Source organism: Symphalangus syndactylus, chromosome 6, assembly GCF_028878055.3.
Source record: "Symphalangus syndactylus isolate Jambi chromosome 6, NHGRI_mSymSyn1-v2.1_pri, whole genome shotgun sequence".
In the NCBI taxonomy this organism is placed as follows: domain Eukaryota; kingdom Metazoa; phylum Chordata; class Mammalia; order Primates; family Hylobatidae; genus Symphalangus; species Symphalangus syndactylus.
The window spans coordinates 105,155,511-105,176,471 of NC_072428.2; the positions used below are offsets into that span (position 1 = coordinate 105,155,511).

General features: G+C 36.6%; 1 protein-coding gene across 5 annotated transcripts in view; it reads left to right on the plus strand.

The window, feature by feature from the left end:
* The window catches only part of MDFIC (MyoD family inhibitor domain containing), a 97,463-nt gene extending 76,729 nt beyond the window's left edge, over positions 1-20,734 (plus strand). For all 5 annotated transcript variants that reach the window (XM_063642142.1, XM_063642139.1, XM_063642140.1 and 2 more), the window contains one exon: positions 17,685-20,734. In XM_063642142.1, coding sequence (XP_063498212.1) covers positions 17,685-17,932 — 248 coding nt within the window. In that variant the 3' untranslated portion in view covers positions 17,933-20,734. The remainder of the gene's footprint in view (positions 1-17,684) is intronic.
* The last annotated feature ends 227 nt before the right edge of the window (positions 20,735-20,961 follow it).

Below are 20,961 nucleotides of genomic sequence, written 5' to 3' on the forward strand. Positions count from 1 at the left end.
ATACACTAAAAGTTTCCATTCATTTTAGAACCATTTCAAAAAATTATTTCTTAGTTACAATAATAGCACTAGACACTGCATAATACTACAATTCAGAGGAGGAAGTTTTGGGGAAAAATACAGATTGTGCAGGATGTTTGAATTTTCTGACAAAAACCGTCTAATGACTCATGAGTGTCTTGTAGTTTATAAAGAGTATACATAGAGAAAAATAGTATCAGAGTATTATTCATTGAATATAGCTTTCAACTTCAGTTATTTGGGATAACCACCTATAGTAAAACCTTATCTCAGATGCTCATGTTAAATAAAAATATTTTCTTTATATTTTGCGTTAGTCTAAATTTTACTTTAGCTAAAATATTTTACCTTTTCGAAAAATGAGTTGAATTGTTGAGGGTGGAAGAGTGAGTATATTTAAATCAGCTGGACTAAAGAAACATACTGATGTGTAATACATGCCTTAATTCATGTCCAAATGCCACATGATTTACCTTTTGGAAATCTGGAGAATGGAGAGCATTCTAAATTTTAAGCTTAGATGGATTATATTAGTATTCTTTGTCATTAACTGAAAGTACTTCTTGTGATACTGTACTTTATATTTTTTATTATTGCCTTTGGTGCCTTTATAAATTACCTGTTTTCCCCCCAGCGTTTTGCTACTATATTCTTTCCATTTCTTTTTGTGTGCTTCCATCTCTGTATATACTTAAAAGATCTGTTGTTTGCCTGGCTGAATTGACACCAAAATGTTTTAAGAACAGAGTATGTTAATATTTGGGGAAGATTAATTTTGGACATGAAGTTTTTAAAAAAGAAGATTTTGAAGGAATAGAAACAAAAGGGTACCACTGATGTCGAGGGGTGTGACTGTTTTATGCTCTAGTAGGAAGAGCATCTATCTTTGCAGATCAAGCCTGCCACGTCCAGAGTTTTGGTTATCTCATTTTGGTTGTTACTCCAAAGTACACCTTCCATATCTCTGTCTGACTGTCTCTATTCCCTGTGTCTCTTCCTCATCTCTCCTTCCTCTCTTCTCTCATTTCTCTATTTCATACTTTCTCTCCCTCCCCTCCCCTTACCTGTTTCATTTGCAAATTTTACATGATTTCATTTAATTATTGACTACCATTTATAGAAACCCAATGTCAGTGATGAATGACACTTTTCATAATAATATTTTAATACTTTTTCACATAGTTTTATTCTTAGCTTATATGTTTGTGAGTTACAGGTACATAGCTTAAAAGAAATAGCTCCAAAAATCTGCATCAAACACACGGAACTTTTCAACAATGATTTTTTTTTTCTAGATTGAATTAGATTCTCATAGTATTTGAATTATTATTCTTTCAAAATGCATACTTATTTAGCTATTTGCTATTTTTTTAATTACATTCCAAGATGACCCACCCTGACTCCCAAAACTAACTGAAGCAACATAGAAATACTAACTTTACTTAGAAATGCTTTTATTTTTTAAATTACTTACATAGTGTTAAACTATTATGGTTTTGAGAATATTTTATAATTAATATATATAATTCTCAACTATTATTTTGTAAAATAGTATAGAAGGAACCTCATAGTTTAAAGTTGACGTATTTCTTAAAAACTCTTGTAAGGGAAATTTTTTAAAATATAGATGGTTTAAGTTGAATATACCAGGAAGGTATTAGGAATATTCACTTATGAACCTCCAGCTCAGGGGTCCTTAGCATTGGGGGAGGGCCCAGTGTAAGTCTGAGAAAAGATAACCAATTTAATTTCACTAATTTCTAAACTTTAAATTAAATTTAGTATTTCTCTCAATTATACATATAGGCAATAAACTTCAGTGGCATTAGTAGTACCTGTGCCTTTGTTGATGACATTTTCACATATTAAAGTTGTTGCAGAAATCATGAAGTATTATTTATACTAATTGCTACTTTTAAAATAGTACTTATCAGATCACCACTAGAACTTGTTATTAATGTCTTTAAAAGAAGCACATATTTATTCTACCTCAACTTTAATATTATCAACTATAGTCATAGGGCCACATAACATTTCATTCAACTATGAACCACATATAGCATGGCAGTCCCATAAAATAAGAACATTGTATTTTTACTGTACCTTTTCTATGTTTACATATACAAATACTTACCAATGTGTTGCAGGTACCTACAGTACTCAGTACAGTAACATGTTGAACAACTTTGTAGCCTAGGAGTGATAGGCCATACCACATAGCCTAAGTATGTCATTGACTATACCATCCAGATTTGTGTAAGTGCACTCTCTGATGTTCATACAATGAGGAAATCACCTAATGACCCCTTCCTCAGAATGTGTCCCTGTATTTCAGCATAATTGGTTTCCTTCAAAATCCTGTGTATTCTATTTTATGGATTTAAAATACTTTATCTCCATGGCACACCACAGAAAACTAAATATGCCTGCCCTTGCCCCTCGGAATCCAAAGCATTCTTTATAGTAAAAGTAATTTATTTTGTAACATACATGTTTTATAAATTTGCATTTCTGTATGTAATTTTCACAACGCAGAGAACACAGATTTTTTTTTTTGAACAGCTTCTTTTTGCTTACATTAAATTGAAATGATAATAAAGGACATATTCAATTTCTCACCTTAAAAAACTATGTTAAATATTAAATTCCTAAGTAACTTGTTTTCATGTTTGCATTTTAATGTCATGCTTTTACCAGTGCATAGTCAGCAATGCCAGGATGCAGAAGAACGGAGAAGATGAACTTCTTGGGTTTTATATGCCACAATTTAGATAGTCTTAATTTAAATTTCCATAAATAAGTGCAAGAGAAAACAGAGGAAGTGCTTCGAAGTCAACAACCTGGTGACACATATTTTTCAGGGTTTTCAGGCAAATCTTCCCATGGGATTTTAATTGATATGCAACATAGTGTGGCCTTAGGCCCCCTTCCAAGCACAGGACTCTGGTAATTTGTACCAGCTTTCCTTCCTCTTGTATACTTGACTGAAGGGAAAAATGGAAGATGGTAGGCATCCTCTCAAGTGGATGTAGGAGGTAATTAGGAGAATAAAATTGAATAATTATTAAGTAGTTTGCTCAAGGATATTAATCATTCTGCCCACTTTGAAGGAGAAAAAATATTCCTACAAATAAATAGTAGTTGTCTCTTAGAAGACTGAGAAATCCAGGAGTTTGGGGGAAATGTGAATATAATTGAAAGAAAAGAGCAAAATGGATTAATATATGAGTTTTCCAAAGAAATATTAAACCTGCCTAAATTTCCACTATAACTTCTCTTGGGAAATCAAACTGAAGGAACTGGACCTCTTGGGAATAATATCACCATAACATAACATAATTTAAAGTTGACACTAGAAGTTGAAGTTTATTTTTTTTCCTAATAATTATGCTCAGGGAAGGATGCAGAAATTGCATTTTGGAATGACAAAAGAGTAGTTATTTTAGAAAGAACATTTTAACATCTATGGTAGATATCTCCTAGAAAATGTGTTCTGTGGAGTGACAGGAGAAGCTAAAACCAAAAGCCATCATTACCTTAGGCCATAAAACTGAATTGCATGGAGTCAACAGGTGTTTATTAAGAGTCTGCTGTCTGCCCAGGCCAGTGTGCTGGAGTTTGTAGAGAAGTCCTGTTTTATTTTTTAATCAAGTGCCTTTGATTTTTTGTTCCTGTTGCTTTTAAAAATTACCCCCTTAGTTAGAAATAAGTATGAACCTACTGGCTCTTGAACTCTAATTAACCATGAAAAAAATATATATGTATGTGTATAAATATGTTTAAAACTGGCCTCCTGGCCCGGCACACTGACTTACACCTGTAATCCCAGCACTTTGGGAGGCCAAGGCGGGTAGATCACCTGAGGTCAGGAGTTCGAGCCCAGCCTGGCCAACATGGCTAAACCCCGTCTCTACTAAAAATACAAAAATTAGCCAGGTGTGGTGGTACATGGCTGTAATCCCAGCTACTTGGGAGGTTGAGGCAGGAGAATCGCTTGAGCCCAGGAGGCAGAGGTTGCAGTGTGCCGAGATTGTGCCACTACACTCCAGCCTGGATGACAGAGCAAGACTGTCTCAAAAAAACAAACAAACAAACAAACAGAAAAAAACTGGCTTCCCGTTATCCAGAACTGGATTTCCTGATGAAACATTGAACTTACTTGCGACTCTGTCATTCTGGCATACCATCCTTTCAGAGACAAAAATCTGGATTCTCTGTCTTTTCAACTCCCCTGTCTATACTAGGGAGCTAAACACTCCTAAAGAAACCTTGATGACCATAAAAATCACTATCACTATGCATGTGTGGTCTCAGGTCTCAAGCAGAGTCTCAGAATTCCTCCACAGAACTTCAATATGTCCCAAATTCCTGCAACAAATCATTCTTGAGCACTTACTCTGTGGCAGATAAGTGCCACACTCTTCCGGGTACAGTTTGGGGACACAGCAGTGAACTACAAAGACAAGCAGACCTGCCCTCTCCCATTTTCCACAGTGGCCATCTCATTTTGGTGCTGTTGTTTTTAAAGAAGCACTTGGCAACTTTCCCTCCCCCTCGGGGGAAGAAGAAGCCATCCAGCTTTTCCTCAGGGTCTCTCCACCCCGGGCCCTACCTGCAAACTTACCTGATTCTGAGCCTGTTTTTACCGTCCATTCAAAGGAGGAGATACAGCTCTTCCTGTTGCAGCACACACCCCATCACTGCGCATCTTTTCGTACACTCACTCCGTTGATTAGCCCTTTCTGCATTCGGTTGGAACTTTCTTCTGGAGAACAGTGAACATACGTAAGTCTTTCCTGTCTAAAAATGTATGTGTAGTGAGTGTGTGTAGGTGGGAGTGTATCTCTTCATGGACTTTGCATCCTCAGTGTTCTCCTTCTGTTTACAAATAGATGTCTTGGAAAGAGAGCTGCGTGTGTGGTCCCTGTTCCCTCACTTTTCAGTCACTCCTCCCGTCACTGCTATTCATTTCTAGCCCTAACACATCGCTAAAATTTCTCTGGCCAGAGTATCTGATACAACCTCCTTGAAATATTGGTATCTGTCACTTCCATGGGATCTCCCTTTCCTAGAGTTTCTACTTCCATGTTTACTCCTCTGTCTCCTCTGCCAGCTCCTCCGTTCCTTAAATGCTTTTGTTACCTTGAATCCCTTGTCACTGAGTACATCCTCCCTGGGTGGCTGAATAAGCCCATTCACTATGACAGTTTCAGCCACCTTTCACCCCCTAGCCCCAGACTAACTACCCCCGAAACTCCAGATCATGGTCTGCAGCTGCCTCTTGAACATTTCCATTTGAGTATCCCCAGACTTAGCAAGTCTCACACTCAACATATTTTAAACCAAACTGATTTCCTCCTGGATTTCTTCCTTAGTAAATGGCTTCAGAAACCAGGGAGTCACGCTTGACTCTTCTCATCACTGCTTCATCCAAGGTCTTATCAACTCATGCTAATCCTACTTTCTTGGTATTTCCTCAAAGTCATCCTGTCTGACCCCACTGGCAGTATATTATCACTGCACGTCGTTCCTGCTTCCTCATTTCTGACACGGAAAATTGAAGATGTTTTACCTGGTTTCTTTAGATCCAACAAAAATATGGAGCCACTGGCATCTCTAAAACTGTCTGCTTGCCTCTGTGTCTTTGCATAACTTCCCCACTGGCTGGAAAAATCTTTGCTTTTATTTCATCTAACATATGCTTCTTCTTTAAGACATAACTCAGGAATCGCCCTTACTTTCTCCTTCTACACTATGCTGTCTCCTCTTCCGTTTCAGAGCTCCATCTTACAAATCTGAGTTGGATATTGGATATTCCATCCATTTGTGCCTCAGTTTTTCATCTGTAAAATGAGGTTAATAATAGCATTTATCTCATACAATTATTCTAAGAGTTTAGTGAGTAAATATTTATAGACTACTTACAACAGTGCCTGGACTGTAGTAAGCACTATATAAAAGGTTGCTAAATAAAAATTTAAAAAATAAAATAAAATATGGAAACACTATATATTGGTCATGAGAACAGCCTTTGGAATCACATAGATCTAAATTTGAATCCCAAACCTCCCCTTAGTAGCTTTGCACCTCAAGCCACTATATAAAGATTTTGAACCTCAGGTTCCTCACCTTTAAAATGAGCCAAATGTTCACCTTATGAGATTGTCTGTCATGCAGAGGTAATGCCTGCGAGGCACTTACTATGTAACACTCCTTGCTCATTATTTACTCCAGTTGGGCATGGTGGCTCATGCCTATACTCCTAGCAGCTCATGCCTGTAATCCCAGCATGTAGGGAGGCAGAGGTGAAAGGATAGCCTGAACCCAAGGAGTTGAAGACCTGCCTGGGCAATATAGTGAGAAGCTGTTCTCCACAAAGAGAAAAGAAAAAAAGGACAAAAAAAAGAAACAATTGAACTCATTACTTACTCTACCAGCACGATGTGTTTGTCCAAATCACAACAGTTATCACACTATATTGTAACTATATTTTTATTTACCTACATTTTATGTTCCTTGATCTTTGTCTCTGAATTTTGGGCAGAATCTGACATGTAGTCAAATGCTCAATGAAGACTTGTTGAATGAACGTTTAACCATGAAGGTATTGTCTCCAGGCTCCTACGCTGGTTAGGAATGAAGACTGTATTTATCCCATTTTTTTTCCACTTCCTATACACTCACTGCTCTCAGAGAGTCTTTTGTGGCTAATTCCATGTGCCTCTAATGTCTTTAATGGACCAGAGTACACAGTTCACACTTTGACCATTGGCCATTATTTATATGAAGCCTACTTTCCAGGCCCACATTCAGCATCTACGACAAGGCAGGCAAGGCCCTGTCTTTGTGGGGTTTCTGTACAGTATGGCTATTTGCTCTTGGGGCTTAGCCAACTTACAGTCAACTTGTATTCCACATTAATTAACTTTCCATTCTGTTTTGAATATTGCATTAAACCCAGTAATGGTCCTGTTCAAGGTCAAGAAAATACCCTGTGCTAGATTTAACTATCTATTGGTTATAGAAAATAGATTATATCTTCCTAGAACTTTAGAGCTTGAAACAAACTTAGAGAGCATTTTCCCTTTCCTCATATGTGTATCGACACCAAGTGAAATGACCTCTTCAAGATACTCACTCAGCCAAGTAGTGACAGAGCCAAGACCAGAAAGCTGGTTTTAAGTTTCCAGCATCACAATCCTTATACATACGCTGATACTTGACTGTCTTTGCCACTTATGAAGATGGAAGGGTGATCATTAATTGAAATACGTTTGTTTTTGTGCCCCCACTATGTTGTGTCCCTGTTGCTAATTGCCTTATTTAAACCAAACAAACAGCTGTAACAACCACAGACACAACCCTTTCTTTTTGTAGTTCTGGCATTAGCTTGCCCAAATGGTAATAGGAGGTAATGAGCTGTGACAGGAATAACTCAGTTGGGGAGTGGCTCAGATGAAACGCGGGGAATTGGAAAGCACCTCAGGAAGAGGGTTTTAATTTTATCTTATTTTCCCCAGTTTAAAGTAATAATACACTAGGCCACAAAATTTTTATTGCATAAGAAAACTAGATTTATCTGTTTCCAGCAATTTTAGAGTATACTTGCAAACAACATGTTCATAGATCGTTTTTGGCTCTGGAATTGTTTGTACACTAAATTAAGGCAGAGGTATAAATACCTCATAATTTCAATGCCATGCTGTCCTGTTCATCTGCGGCTTGCAATAATGCCTTAAAAAAATCAAATGGTATTAATAGATAACATGGGTGGAGAGGGAGGGATGTGGAAAGAGTAACAATGCCATCATTGATTCACAAATTAATTCCATAAATAATAGGATTTACCTCCTGTGCACTGCTTTGAAACATGCTTTGGTGTCTCATTTCACTGTAACATTTCACTCTGCTTGCTTCACTTCATCTTGCCTGGCCTGTCTGTTAGACCGCTGTGCTTCTTTGGTTGGGGCCTGTCTCTTCTGTCAGGGCTGGGGAGTGCATCCTGGGTCTTCTCAGGCGAGGCTCCTCCTGCCTGTGTGAGGTCTGCACCTCCTGCTGGGGATGCTGCCCTTGCCTCCAGGGGTCCTACAGGAACAGTCACTGCTGGGGACCTCTCAGCCCTTTGGATTGCAAAAGTGCCCTTTGGACTCTTGCTGAGCCCTAGCTGGTCAAGTGCCTGGAGAATTGCTGTGTATGATCCCAGTCCTGTGAATACTGTCAGTATCAGTCAGCCTTCTTTTAGTGTGTTTGTTTCCTTCCACGCTGCCATAAAGACCTTATGTCCTAGGTGACCTGGCCAACCCTGTGCATCTCTGTAGTAGGCTAATATCAGTGACTGAAAACACTGGATATGACCAAGGTGTTATTTTACTCATCATCATCATCATCATCATCATCATCATCATCATCATCATCACCACCTTTTACAGAATCACCCAGTGGGTACATTATGGTTTAAGTTTTGTTAACAAGACAAAGCTGATTTATTTTCATTTGTTACTTGCACAATGTATAAGCCAAGGACAAATGAAAAGAGATGAAGCTGAAATGTGAATTGTGAAATAAACACAGTTGGGAAAATAAAATTGGAAAATATATTAAGCATTTGGGAGAGATTTTTTGGATTATTTTTACCCCAATATGCATTTTCATTAAAACTAGAGGATTTACTTGCATGTATTTTTGTCCTAGCCATAAATGGTATTGTTACCAACTTGAGTGAACTGTTGCACATTGATCCTTTCTGGGAAAATGTGTTTAAGATCTAAAGTAGATTTTATTATCCAGAAATTATATTCAACTTTTTTATTATTTAAACTTCTTATATTAGAAATATTTCAACTGGCCAACTGAAAATAGCCAGCACCGAATAGGTTCAAGTAAAGTATAGTTTTATTGATTTTGCTTTCTAGCTTCTGGAAAAAATAAATAGATAATAATTGAAATATGGAAAAAATAGGTTATTATTTTTAAATCTTCTGCTGTAGCCAAACACAAGGTTACTAATTCTCTCTGGGCAGACTTATGCTTCACTCCTCTGCAAATTCTGTTTCTTAGAGTTGCCTTCTTGGTTCATTCTTTCAAGTGTCTGAGCTGTGGTCAGAGCCTTTTAAAAACCTCCTTAGGTTAAAATAGAATGGCCCAATGTCCGTGTGGTAATCAGAGTAAATGGAACATAGGTAGGTGGAGAGGTGTGGTTTTCCTAGAATAAATATTTTGCTATCATCTTCACTGCTGTCACAGTAATAATATTTAGTAAGCACTTGCATGTTAAATCCTTTATTAAGTACTTAATGTGCATTATCTCTTTTAGTCTTCATCATAACCCTATGAGGACAGTAATGTTATTACCAGCTATTAAGCTTGTGATCTTAAAATGTAGAGATTCAGTAAGTGAATGTAAATATTATTTGCACCATTGATATTTTCTAGCCTTTCTTTCCATCCTTTCTGCCCCAAAACTGACTTTCTGGGTAAAAAATTTTAAATAAGCACTTCTAATAACTAAACTTTTACCCCTCTTCAGATTTCTGTGTTAAGCTTCTAAGAATCGAAATATTTTCAGAGATCTATCTATCTGTCTAGTGTGTGTGTGTATATATCTATTTCCTGGACTTTGTTTTGTTTTGCTTTTAATATAGAGTCTCACGCTGACACCCAGGCTGGAGTGCAGTGGCATGATTATGGCTCACTACAGCCTCGACCTTCTGGGGCTCAGGTGATCTTCCCACCTTAGCACCCCCACCCCCCCACCCCCTCCCCAAAATAGCTGGGACTACAGATACTCGCCAGCATACTCAGCTAATTTTTTTTTTTTTTTTGGTAGAAACAGTGTTTCGTCATGTTACCCAGGGTCGTCTAACTCCTGGGCTCAAGGGATCCGCCCACCTTGGGATTCTGCCCACCTCAGGATTCTGCCCACCTCAGGATTCCAGGAGTGAACTACTGCCCCGCCCCCCGCGGCCTAACTTCCTAGACTTTGTAAAATGCATCTCTTTAGAAAGGACTACTTGACCAGTGCTAGAGTTAAGTCATGACCAACAATTACTGGATTCGATCTCTCTGAGAGTTTGGAATATTTAATGAATCAACCACAGATCAGGCATCGGGGTAAACAAATAGAAGGAAAAAATCTATGCTATCCACTGGCTGTTATTTAAAATATAAAAGCACCTCCCATAGGATGGAGATGGATTCTAGGATTTGCACCTGTGGTAGGAAACTTATTGAGGAGTCACTTTGTGGGGTGTGGGAGGGCAGTGCTGTTTTTTTTTTTTTTTTTTTTTCCTAGGTTCTTTTGACTTTATTGAGAGGAAAGATAATAGTAAAGATTATTGTTCGGTTTCCCAAAGTATGGTGTTCTTTGTCCTGCAGTGGAAAATGTAGCTTTTCTCTAACTTTCTTTTTACCTCCTGACCCATCTCACTTTGTTCCCCACTAGGAAAATGTTGGCTGGATTCTGGCTAAGATTTGTGGCCTCTTGGGAGAATCTCGCGCCAGAGCGTTCTGTGTAGGAGGCTCACTTTAGGCCAATTTATTCAGGCAGCAGGTCAGGCTAGGGCTGTTGGCCAGAAGTGCTGTGCGTCCTCTGTCTTGGAGACATGGAGCTACTTGGAGCTGAGCTACCGTGTGGTATTAGTAAACATTTCCTGCCCCCCCCCACACACACACACTTGAGGAGCAGAACTCCCCAGAGATGTCTGTGTCTGGTCCCTCACAGCTGGGTTTTCACAGAGGCTAGATGCTCACTTAGCCATCTCGGCTGTGATTCAGGATAACCACAGCCTGCTTCTAGCTTGCTTTTTGATTTTCCTATTGGGAAAGAACAGTCGCAGTAGAGCAGTATCTAGGAAGAGGAAAGCCTTCACCCAGTCAGACTTCTGCACAGAGTCTTGTTATACCACCACTGGGCAGATGATAGTCATAGCAGCTAAAGAATGGGGAACAACTGGGGGTGCTCTGTGGCATTGATGTTAAAGCTACAGAGTCTGGTTTGACCTCAAAGCAATTTCCTAAATTACTAAATACACATAACTCTTATTGCTCATGTTTTAATCCATGGTCTTTGGCATATTATTGGCCTGTTAAATGCTAATAAACCTTTGTTTCTCAGCATGTAGTTTACATGATGGGCACTTGATTAAGAAAGTACTTTCAAGCATCTTATTTCATAGGAAACTTTGTTAGAGATAAGATAAGACCCATTCAAATCTGCATTCTCTTAAAAATGGGTTGTGGGTTATTCTCAGAATTCTCTGCTGTCTGTCCTTTCCTGTACTCCACTTTAGCTGTTTGGTGTCTCTGTTCCAAGAAATTCAGAGCACCTGTCATACCACATCTTAAAAGGAGGAAATGAAAGAGATAAAAGAGGCTCGTTTAGAGGAGAGCTGAGTTTATTGTGTAAATAGTTTTCTAACGACTCAATCAGGGTTCCTTTCACTTTAATAAACTGCATTCCTCATATTCCCTAGTGTAATTTGGCCACATACTGATCAGGTATCCCTATCAATTGGGATAATTTCATTATAAACTTACCTGTTTTTACAAAAGCTAATCTTCACTCTCATTTTAAGCAGCACAGAGTTCCTGGGATCAGTCACAGACATTTTCACCAGACTTCTAAGATGCTGTTTAAGTCAGTTCCAATTGTTACTTTAATGCTGTTGAGATGCTAGAAGCTGTCCAGATAATAAGCCAGCTGCCTGAGCGTAACACTGATGACCTTTCGTAGGACTCAAAGATTTTGTTTGGGATTGTGTCTTCAGTAATTCATAACAGGTTTTGTTGCTTTTTAAATCAAACTTGGTAAAGATTTCCTTTTATGCTCTCCTTTTAGATACTTGGCTTCTGGAGTGTTACTTTGTTTTCCTAAATTTACAGTAGCTGCCAGTCTTGTGCTGAGTTCTCCTCCAAGTACACTGAATTGTGCAATCTTGCTTGGCCCAGTTTGGACAGGCATCTTTCCCAGAACCCAGTGGGCTTCTCAGAGGTTAAACAGTTTTGGCAAAAACTGTAAATAATGACTGAATAAAACCATAAAAGCTGAAATCTCAAGAACAGGGGAAAAAGATGATTCCTGACTGCAAGCCACATGGATGCAGAGGACCCATTTTTTTAAAAAAAGTTTGTTTCTCTATTCAAGCCTTCTTAAGTTTGATCATTCTTGTGATCTTCTCTTTGCCTCACATAAAACCACCATTATCGTGCCTTTTATGATTCTTGATTCCTGTTGGCAGTGGTAGGGATAGGAACTATAATAACTGTTTATTCTTAGTTTATTTTAACCTTTTCATTACCCTGAGTCACACTCAAACTATGACTTAGAAATAGAAGGTTACAAATAGAAGGGTTTTATAAAAAGACCCACCAAAAAAAAAAAAAATTTATTTTTGACAAGGAATAACAATCAGATCATTTAAAGATTTGGTAGAATTTAAGGAACTTTTTTTAGCTAATTTTTTGTTGTAATTTCTAGATATTTCTCTATTTAAAAAAATACAGCATATGAATGTGTTTCTGGTAGATACTTCTGTAGATACATCTTGTTTAATATCTCTATGATCTTGTAAATGCATTTTGGTTTGCGGCTTCTCTAGATGCCTGTTAATAGATTTGTTTTTTCAGAGTAACCCAAAGTACTTTTCTAGTAAATTATAAAGGACTTTGTTTTAAAACAATGTCTCCATTTATTAAGTTTTAATATTTACATAAATAGCTACTGCATATGGAGCTCTTGATCATGTAACTGCAGTCTTTAACGTTTATGTTTTAAATTTATAGATTTGTTTCTTTTGATTGAGACATCATCTCCCTCCACACTGCCTTCTCTCTTATGTCTATTTTAACAATGCAACTGGCAGTTTATTAGTTCTTCAACTTAGTGATGACGTTGTTCTTACATATTGAAGGGTAACGTTTATTTTCAACTTTTTATTAAAATGAAAATTCAGAATAATTTTTTAAAAAGAGAAGGAACACAAACCAAGGCTAAAAACAGATAGATGAACAAAACAAATCAGCAGAAAGTTTTGGATTTGTAACTGATCTTCCTCCAAGGAACATCAACCCAGTGTTAGAAGTGACCCACTCCTCTAGCAGCAGCATAGCTTGCTGACTGAGAGCATGGTCTCAGGAAGTTAACTGCCTGGGTCCTGATCCTGTTTCTGCTACTCACTCCCTCTATGACCTTGGGAAAATTTCCTAAATTTTCTGTGAATCAGTCTCTGCATTGGTAAAATAGGCATAATACCGGTATGACTTCTTAGGAGTATTATTGGAATAAAATTAATCAATATTTATAAAGACCTTACAAGAGAGTTTAGTACAAAGTAAGTTTCTAATTTTTTTTTCAAAAATGAAAAATTGAAAACATCTCTACTTTTAAGATAATATATTTCTCAATTTGAAAACAGCAAATAAATACTTGCCCTGCATTGAAGCTAGAGCTCCCATTCTAGTAAAGCAGCCACTTACACTAATTAGTTATCGCAAACAGGTTTTGTTGAAGAAGATAAGTTAGCAAAGGAGTGTTTGATCTATTTAGGCCTAAGAACTTAAAAAAATTCTTTGTCTACTAAAAATAAAATGATATTTTAACAGGTAAATTAATTTGTAAATCTTGTTTACTAAAGTAGGAGTTATGAGAGATTCATTTCTTGGCTTAAGGCTTTTAAAATCTTAATGACGTGTCATTGTAGTCTAAGATCTGGAAGAAATATTAGTTCTCAAATGAATATGTCCTATGGGAGTCAACTAGTGGTTTAGTTTGGAATGTCACTCCCATCTCTCTTCATCCTCAGGGCTATTGATCTCACACTAATCACATCCAATCTCTCTCTCCTAATTGCTTATTGGTTTCTTCCCCCTTTCTGTCATTGGCATAGCTGAGTTCCTTGTTTTGAATCAGACACTAAAACTTTTTTATTTCATTCTGCTATCAAATCTTATTAACACCTCTTCTTCTTTTTGCTGATTAATTATCAGATTTTTCTATCTGTCACTTAACTTCCTCAGCCATGTAATCCCATATCCAGTGTTATCAAACAAGATTTAATTTGGCTTTCCCTTCCTCACCTTAAACTCTCCGAGTTCAAAAGTTAACTTATCTCCCTTTTTAAAGTTTACTTTAATTAAGACAAGTCACATTCTGAGAGAAGACAATCATTTAACAAAGGACCAGTATCTTGAATATCTGAAAAACCTTTACAAATTAATAAGAAAAAGGAGGCAACCCAACATAAAAGTTAGGGAAAAACATGAACACTCACTTCAAAGAGAGAAAACATGAATGGCCAATGAACATGAAAAAATGTCCAAACCTATTAGGAAACAAGGAAAGGCAAAAAAATAAAACCACCATGAGATGCCATTTCACACACAACTTGCACATGTTAAAGTTTCAAAGATTGGTGAGAATGTGGAGTAATGAGCACTCTCATACTTGGTTTGTGGGAGTAAATTTTGGAGCAACAATCTTGGGAACAAATTTGGCATTATCTAATAAGATTAAAGATGAGCGAGCCTGTGACCCAACCATCCTACTGCTGGTTACTTAGCATGTATGTTAGGAGACTTGGATAAGATTGTTTCAAACTGCGATGTTAAAAACAGCAATGTTAAGCACACCAAAAACACTGGTGATGACCAAAATATCCATAAATAGTAGAATGAGGCTGGGCACAATGGCTCACACCTGTAATCCCAGCACTTCGGGAGGCCAAGGCAGGTGGGTCACCTGAGGTCAGGAGTCCGAGACCAGCTTGTCCAACATGGTAAAACCTCATCTCTACTGAAAATACAAAAAATTAACCAGGCGTGGTGGCCGGCACCTGTAGTCCCAGCTACTGGTGAGGCTGAGGCAGGAAAATCGCTTGAACCCAGGAGGTGGAGGTTGCAATGAGCCAAGATCGCGCCACTGCACTCCAGCCTGGGTGACAGAGTAAGACTCTGTCTCAAAAAAGAAAAATAAAAAATAGTAGAATGGATAAATCAATCATTGTATATTAATTCAATGGAATACTAAGCACCTAGAAAATGAGTGAACTATAGCTACACGAATCAACAAAGATAAATCTCAAATACAGGATGTTGAGCACAAGATGCTAGTCACAGCTATTTACAGAGTATAGTTTCCATTCTGATACATTTTTTAGGGGTGTGTACACATGTACTGCTGTGAAAAATACAATAAAAAGCAAGGGAAAGATCATTTAGTATTTAATATTTAAGACAGTGGTTACTTCTATGGAGAGGAAGATGGATTCAGGAAAGGACCAAAGGAGGCTTCAAAAATATTGTAACCGTCTATTTCTAAGGCTGGACGAGACGTTCTTTCCCCTTTAAAATGGATAGATCCATTATATATAGTTATATGTCTGATAAATTTTATGACTAACATATAAATAATTTACATAATCAATAACTACTCTTAGGCTTTTAAAAATATTCAGTTAAAGGTTCTTCAATGTCAAGTGGGTTTTTGTAGAGTCCCTCTCTCAATCTTGATATTTAAGCATTGCATAGTGGAATAGAAAGTTAAGGTTTCAGTGAGGTATTGTTGGAATTAGATAATATGGATATTCACTTGAAGATACATTGAATAAAACTGACTTGCTGCCAGTTAAACACTATCTTCTGAGTAATAATGAAGCTAGCTGTTTATAACATTACAAATATTTTACAAATCATGACGATAATGTAATTCTGGAAAAACTCAACTGAATAGAGTCATATAAGACAGATGCTGAGATGAAAGAATGGAAACAGTATTGATAGAGGGAAACCACGAACACTGTCTAGAAATCCAGAACGTTGTAAGGTCATGGGCCTTTATTCATGTAGGTGGATTTTAGAGATCCCCTGAAATGATTGGTTACTACCAGAAATCAATATTAGGGGAAGATGGAGAGACCTGAAAACTCTCACAACTCTGTTTTTGTTTTTGTTTTTCCAATTGCTGCATGGACCATCATATGTAAAAGTGGGCTTGGCACTAAAAAGAAAGGAAAGAACAGTGTGTCCTTCTACAAACACAACTCTGGAATTTCTCTTCTGAGTTCTCTCTGACCCTTCCTCCTTTTCACCATCTGGCAGGTGGAGTGTATGACTTTGTGTTTCCACATTTTCTCCTTTCATCCTCTGAATTCTCTACAAAGTTAGAGACTGCAGAGAAACAGAGGGATGTTCAAGGAGTTAGGGAGTTTATGATGGGATGCTTAGGGATAGGCCTGTAGAGTTAAGAGAGTGCTGTAAGTACGCTGGTGTTTGTTTTTCTTTACCTGAAGCATTTGTAGCCGAGGAATTTATAGTAGAGGGATTCTGTCAGTTCACATCTACTTGCAGTTATATGGCATTCTATAGAGAAAAGCATGATTTTTTATTATAGCATGGCTGCCAAGCAACAAGCTGGTTTTTCTTTCCTTCATCTTTGGTTTTCACAGTTTGCTGACATTCCATCTAAGGCACTTAATTTTAATGCCAAATACAGAAACACAAAGGACATGTGACAATGGGAAGAGGGTGGGGTTGTTGTGTCTTATCGCTATTGTAGCTTGTGGAATCTTCTTGTTAAAACTTACATTATACAAAATACAAAAACAAAAAAACAAGGAACCCACACAAAACAACCCAGAATTAATTCTGGTAAAAATTCACAACTATTTCTGATATGAGGCAAATGTCTTATAACATTGGTTTTGAATGATGTTATTACATGTGTTAAAGTTAACTAGAAATAGAAATTTCCTTCCATTACTCCTCTCACTTTCCCCAGAATTATAAAGGAATGGACATTAGAACAATAGAATCTGATTTTATTAAATTATAATCTTTTTGATTTCTCAACTTTTTTATCAGTTTATGAAGTTTAATGAACATTGTTGTTTAGAGAGGCATTACATTGTTAGAGATGTGTCAGGAGATAACAGAGATGTTAAAGTTCTTTGCCACCAAAGGAAGTGGGAAAGCAATGTTACTGTGTCATTATTCACATTTGCTAAGGTACAAATTCCTTTGTTAGAAGTAGGCAGAAGAACCATTCTAGAAACGATAGTTGGACCCAACCAGAGAGTCTCACTGTTATTATTTAATATTTGTGAAATAAAAAGCCTAAACCATGAAATTGAATCATTTGTATTGGAAAGTGAAGTCTTAATGGATTCTAGTTTAATTATTGAATTAATTTTTCAATAATACATAAAATATTTCTTATTTAAATTTGTTCTTTTCCAATTTTAGAGCAGGTGGGTGGAGCAACTAAAGGAAATTTCTATTTCTGAAGGACTTTAATAACTATAATGCAATTGTTTTAGCCCAGTGTTATAAAGAGCAATAGGATATAGAAAGATGAGTAAGAAGGATAGAGAAGTGGTATCTAGGACCAAGACTCATTGCACAGTTTGTGAGAGTAATAATCTAATACATGTGAACACATGTGTGTACACACAATACTTTTTTTTTTTTTGAACTAAGTATCTACTTCTAAAGATCACTCATCTAGAGTTTAACTTAAGCTCCTTTTTGAGCTTCCAGCTCACAAAGCAAACTTCATTTGGGTTGTGGATTACTTAACTATTTTGCTCAATTCTTATTGAGTCAGTTGATAACATGTATTTTGTGTTCCTCCTTTTTCTCACTATATGGTCTCCTCATCACTGAAAATGAAGATTGTTGTGTCCACTGTATCCTGGCTTGCTTGTTCTGCGAATTCCTGACCCTTTGCAATATTGTCCTGGGACAAGCGTCATGTGGCATCTGCACCTCAGAAGCCTGCTGCTGTTGCTGTGGAGACGAGATGGGGGATGACTGTAACTGCCCTTGTGATATGGACTGTGGCATCATGGATGCCTGTTGTGAATCATCAGACTGCTTGGAAATCTGTATGGAATGCTGTGGAATTTGTTTTCCTTCATAAATATTTATCTTTTGTTTGTGTTAAAACTGGAGAGTGTTTAAAAATTTACTTTTGGGGGGAAGAAAAGCACATTGTAAGATTCTCATGAAACAACATGGAATTTGCACTGTTAACTCATTATTGTAAGTAATCTCTGAAAGCCTTTTTACTTTAACCAAATCTACATGGTTTAATATGTGAAAGTTTAACTACTTTAACTAGTTTTATAAACTTCTTAATATGTTACAATAACTTAGGGACATTTTGACACTCCCCTCCCCAAATGTTAAATGTCTTCTCCTTTTTACTGATATTTCTGTTTCTTCTAACCATTCTCAGGAGCACTTTGCTCCAAATATATTATTTTTCAGTGTGTATTTAAACCAGGCAGTTTATTTCGATATGTATCTATTTGTGATTGAAAGAAAGCAGTCTTGGCCAGACACGGTGGGTCACGCCTGTAATCCTGGCACTTTGGGAGGCCAAGGTGGGCAGATTGCCTGAGCTCAGGAGTTCAAGACCAGCCAGGGCAACATGGTGAAACCCCATCTCTACTAAAATACAAAAAGTTAGCTGGGCGTGGCGGTGTGCGCCTGTAGTCCCAGCTGCTCGGGAGGCTGAGGCAGGGGAATTGCTTGAACCCGAGAGGCAGAGGTTGCGGTGAGCCGAGATTATGCCGCTGAACTCCAGCCTGCACTCCAGCCTGGGCGACAGAGCGAGACTCCATCTCTAAATAAATAAATACATACATACATACATAAATAAACCAGTCTTTATTTTAAAAGAAACTTTAGGAAACAAACCCACATAATAGTTGGGAACCAGTGTTGATCTCTCTCCCTTACCTTCTCCACTTGTTCAACAGATGCTGAATGCCTATTGTGTAGACTCTCTTCCTCAGACTGTGGGGACAGATACAATTCCACTCCTGTCCACAGGAACATGAGATTTAGCAGACTAAGGAGATCTGTAAAGAATGAACCATACCACAAGGCATACTGAAGTGAGGATTGTAAGAGAAATAAACTCAAAATGCTGTCAGAATATGCAGAAAATTGCTACCAGAATATTCAGTAAGGCTTCAGGGAGAATGTGGCATTTGAGGACTCTCTTAGAATGAGTGATTCATCTGCTATTTAAATGAATTATTTAGATTTTTGACAAAGTTTTAGGTGGACACCCTAAACTGTGTGTGCCTTTAACCAGTTAAAAGAACAGTGCTTTCAGCATACTTTTTTATTAGTTGTAGGAATACAGCTTTTTAAAAAAGCTATAAAGTTTAAATTAACTAAAAATATGCACTTTCTTACACATAATTTAAATGTTATCATACTTTTTTGATGAAAACATAATGCCTTAGTAAAATAGCTCTATTTAATAAAGAAGATTGAGTACTCTGACACATTTCATTTAAATTAGGAAATTTTTAATATTAAAATCCCAGTGTTCTAAGTTATTATTGAAAGACTTTCTTTTATTTTGAGAGCTTTAGGTCTTTTTGGGATGAGAACATTTTAGTTGTTTGGTTTGGTTCTTAAGCAGTGCTCTTTTTTGTAAACACAGATAAATGGAAACCATTCTTTTCAATACAGAAGAAATCTAGATATCCACTACTGTGACCAAATTTCTGGATTACGATTTTATGTTAAATTAAACTAATATGGCAGGTTATAATGATCCTTAAGTGTAAAGAAATCAGTCAATTACAAGACTAATTATATAGTTATTGAGACGTAGAGTGTGTGGCTTAGATGAAAGGGAGAGTAAATTTTCATACCATGCACTTTCCTGCTGAGTTTGATCTCTCTAAAATTGTAGTTTGGTTTGATTTAATATACTTCTTAGTAGAAATTTTGAAAGTATGCTTTGGGATTAATAATTATTTTTAATTTTTCTGGCTGAATATCAAATTGATAGTAACAACAGAAGCATAATTTTAGGAAGGCTTTTGAAAACCCAGCCTTTTAAGAGATGTTTTTAACCTGAAGCATAAGAATATATGACCTGTGGTTTGTCCTTTGAGATGAAACCAGTTTCTAGTTATATCATTACTTAAAGGGCTTAAAAAAGAAAAAACTTAGCAAACTTTTGAATCTTTCTTTTATTGCTATTTACACATACATACACACATACAAAACCTTTAAATTTTGGGATCTGAACATAATTCTGGTAAACAGCTGTCTTCATTTTTACTCCTCTAAAGAACTTAATTCATTTGTTACATAAAATATAAGGAAATCTTTGTACTATTTTACAGTAACCACAACCTAAATATTTACATATACCCAAAATTAACTTATGCTCATATATTAGGATGTGAGAATATCATCTGTTTATGGACACGTGAAACCTCCTAATGACCTGGAATTGTTAGAATATTTAACTTTTTATATGCAAAGTTTTTCAACCAAGTGATTTGTCTAATATTTAAACATATACTGGCACAATTTGTCATGAAAATATTAGCACATTTGAAATAATGTTTCTCCATAACAGAGAATGTTAATGGATACCAGAATTTTTTTTTTGTATTTGTGTTCATAGTACTTTTCCTCTTGTCTACTCCAGACAGCCATTCCATAAAGCATTTTGTATAATTAAAAGGAAAACAGAAAAAGAAAAAGTAGGCAAATGTGAAAATAGTTTCAATATATCTTGTGATTTCTTAATGTAAAATGTTTTGTTGAAGTATATGGCTATCATGACTAAGTGCTAGAATTTATAGTTATAGGTGGTGTCCTTTTAAATGTGGAAAGGCTTTTAAAATATTTTAAAACTGGACCTGTATTATCCTGAATACACTATTTTGAAAATTTTTAAAAATGACTTCTTTATTTTGCTTTACCATATGTTTATATCTAATTGACATATTGACTAATATTTGAAAGAATTCAACCATAAGTTAAAACCTGAAGGTTGTCTTTATCCTGTTTCATCCCTGTCTGAAGATTTCCTAGTCTTATGTAAATCACATGATTCATGTCCATAAATGAACTATGAAAGATATCGATCAGTTTATGATCATTGACATGTGATTTCAAAACACAGTG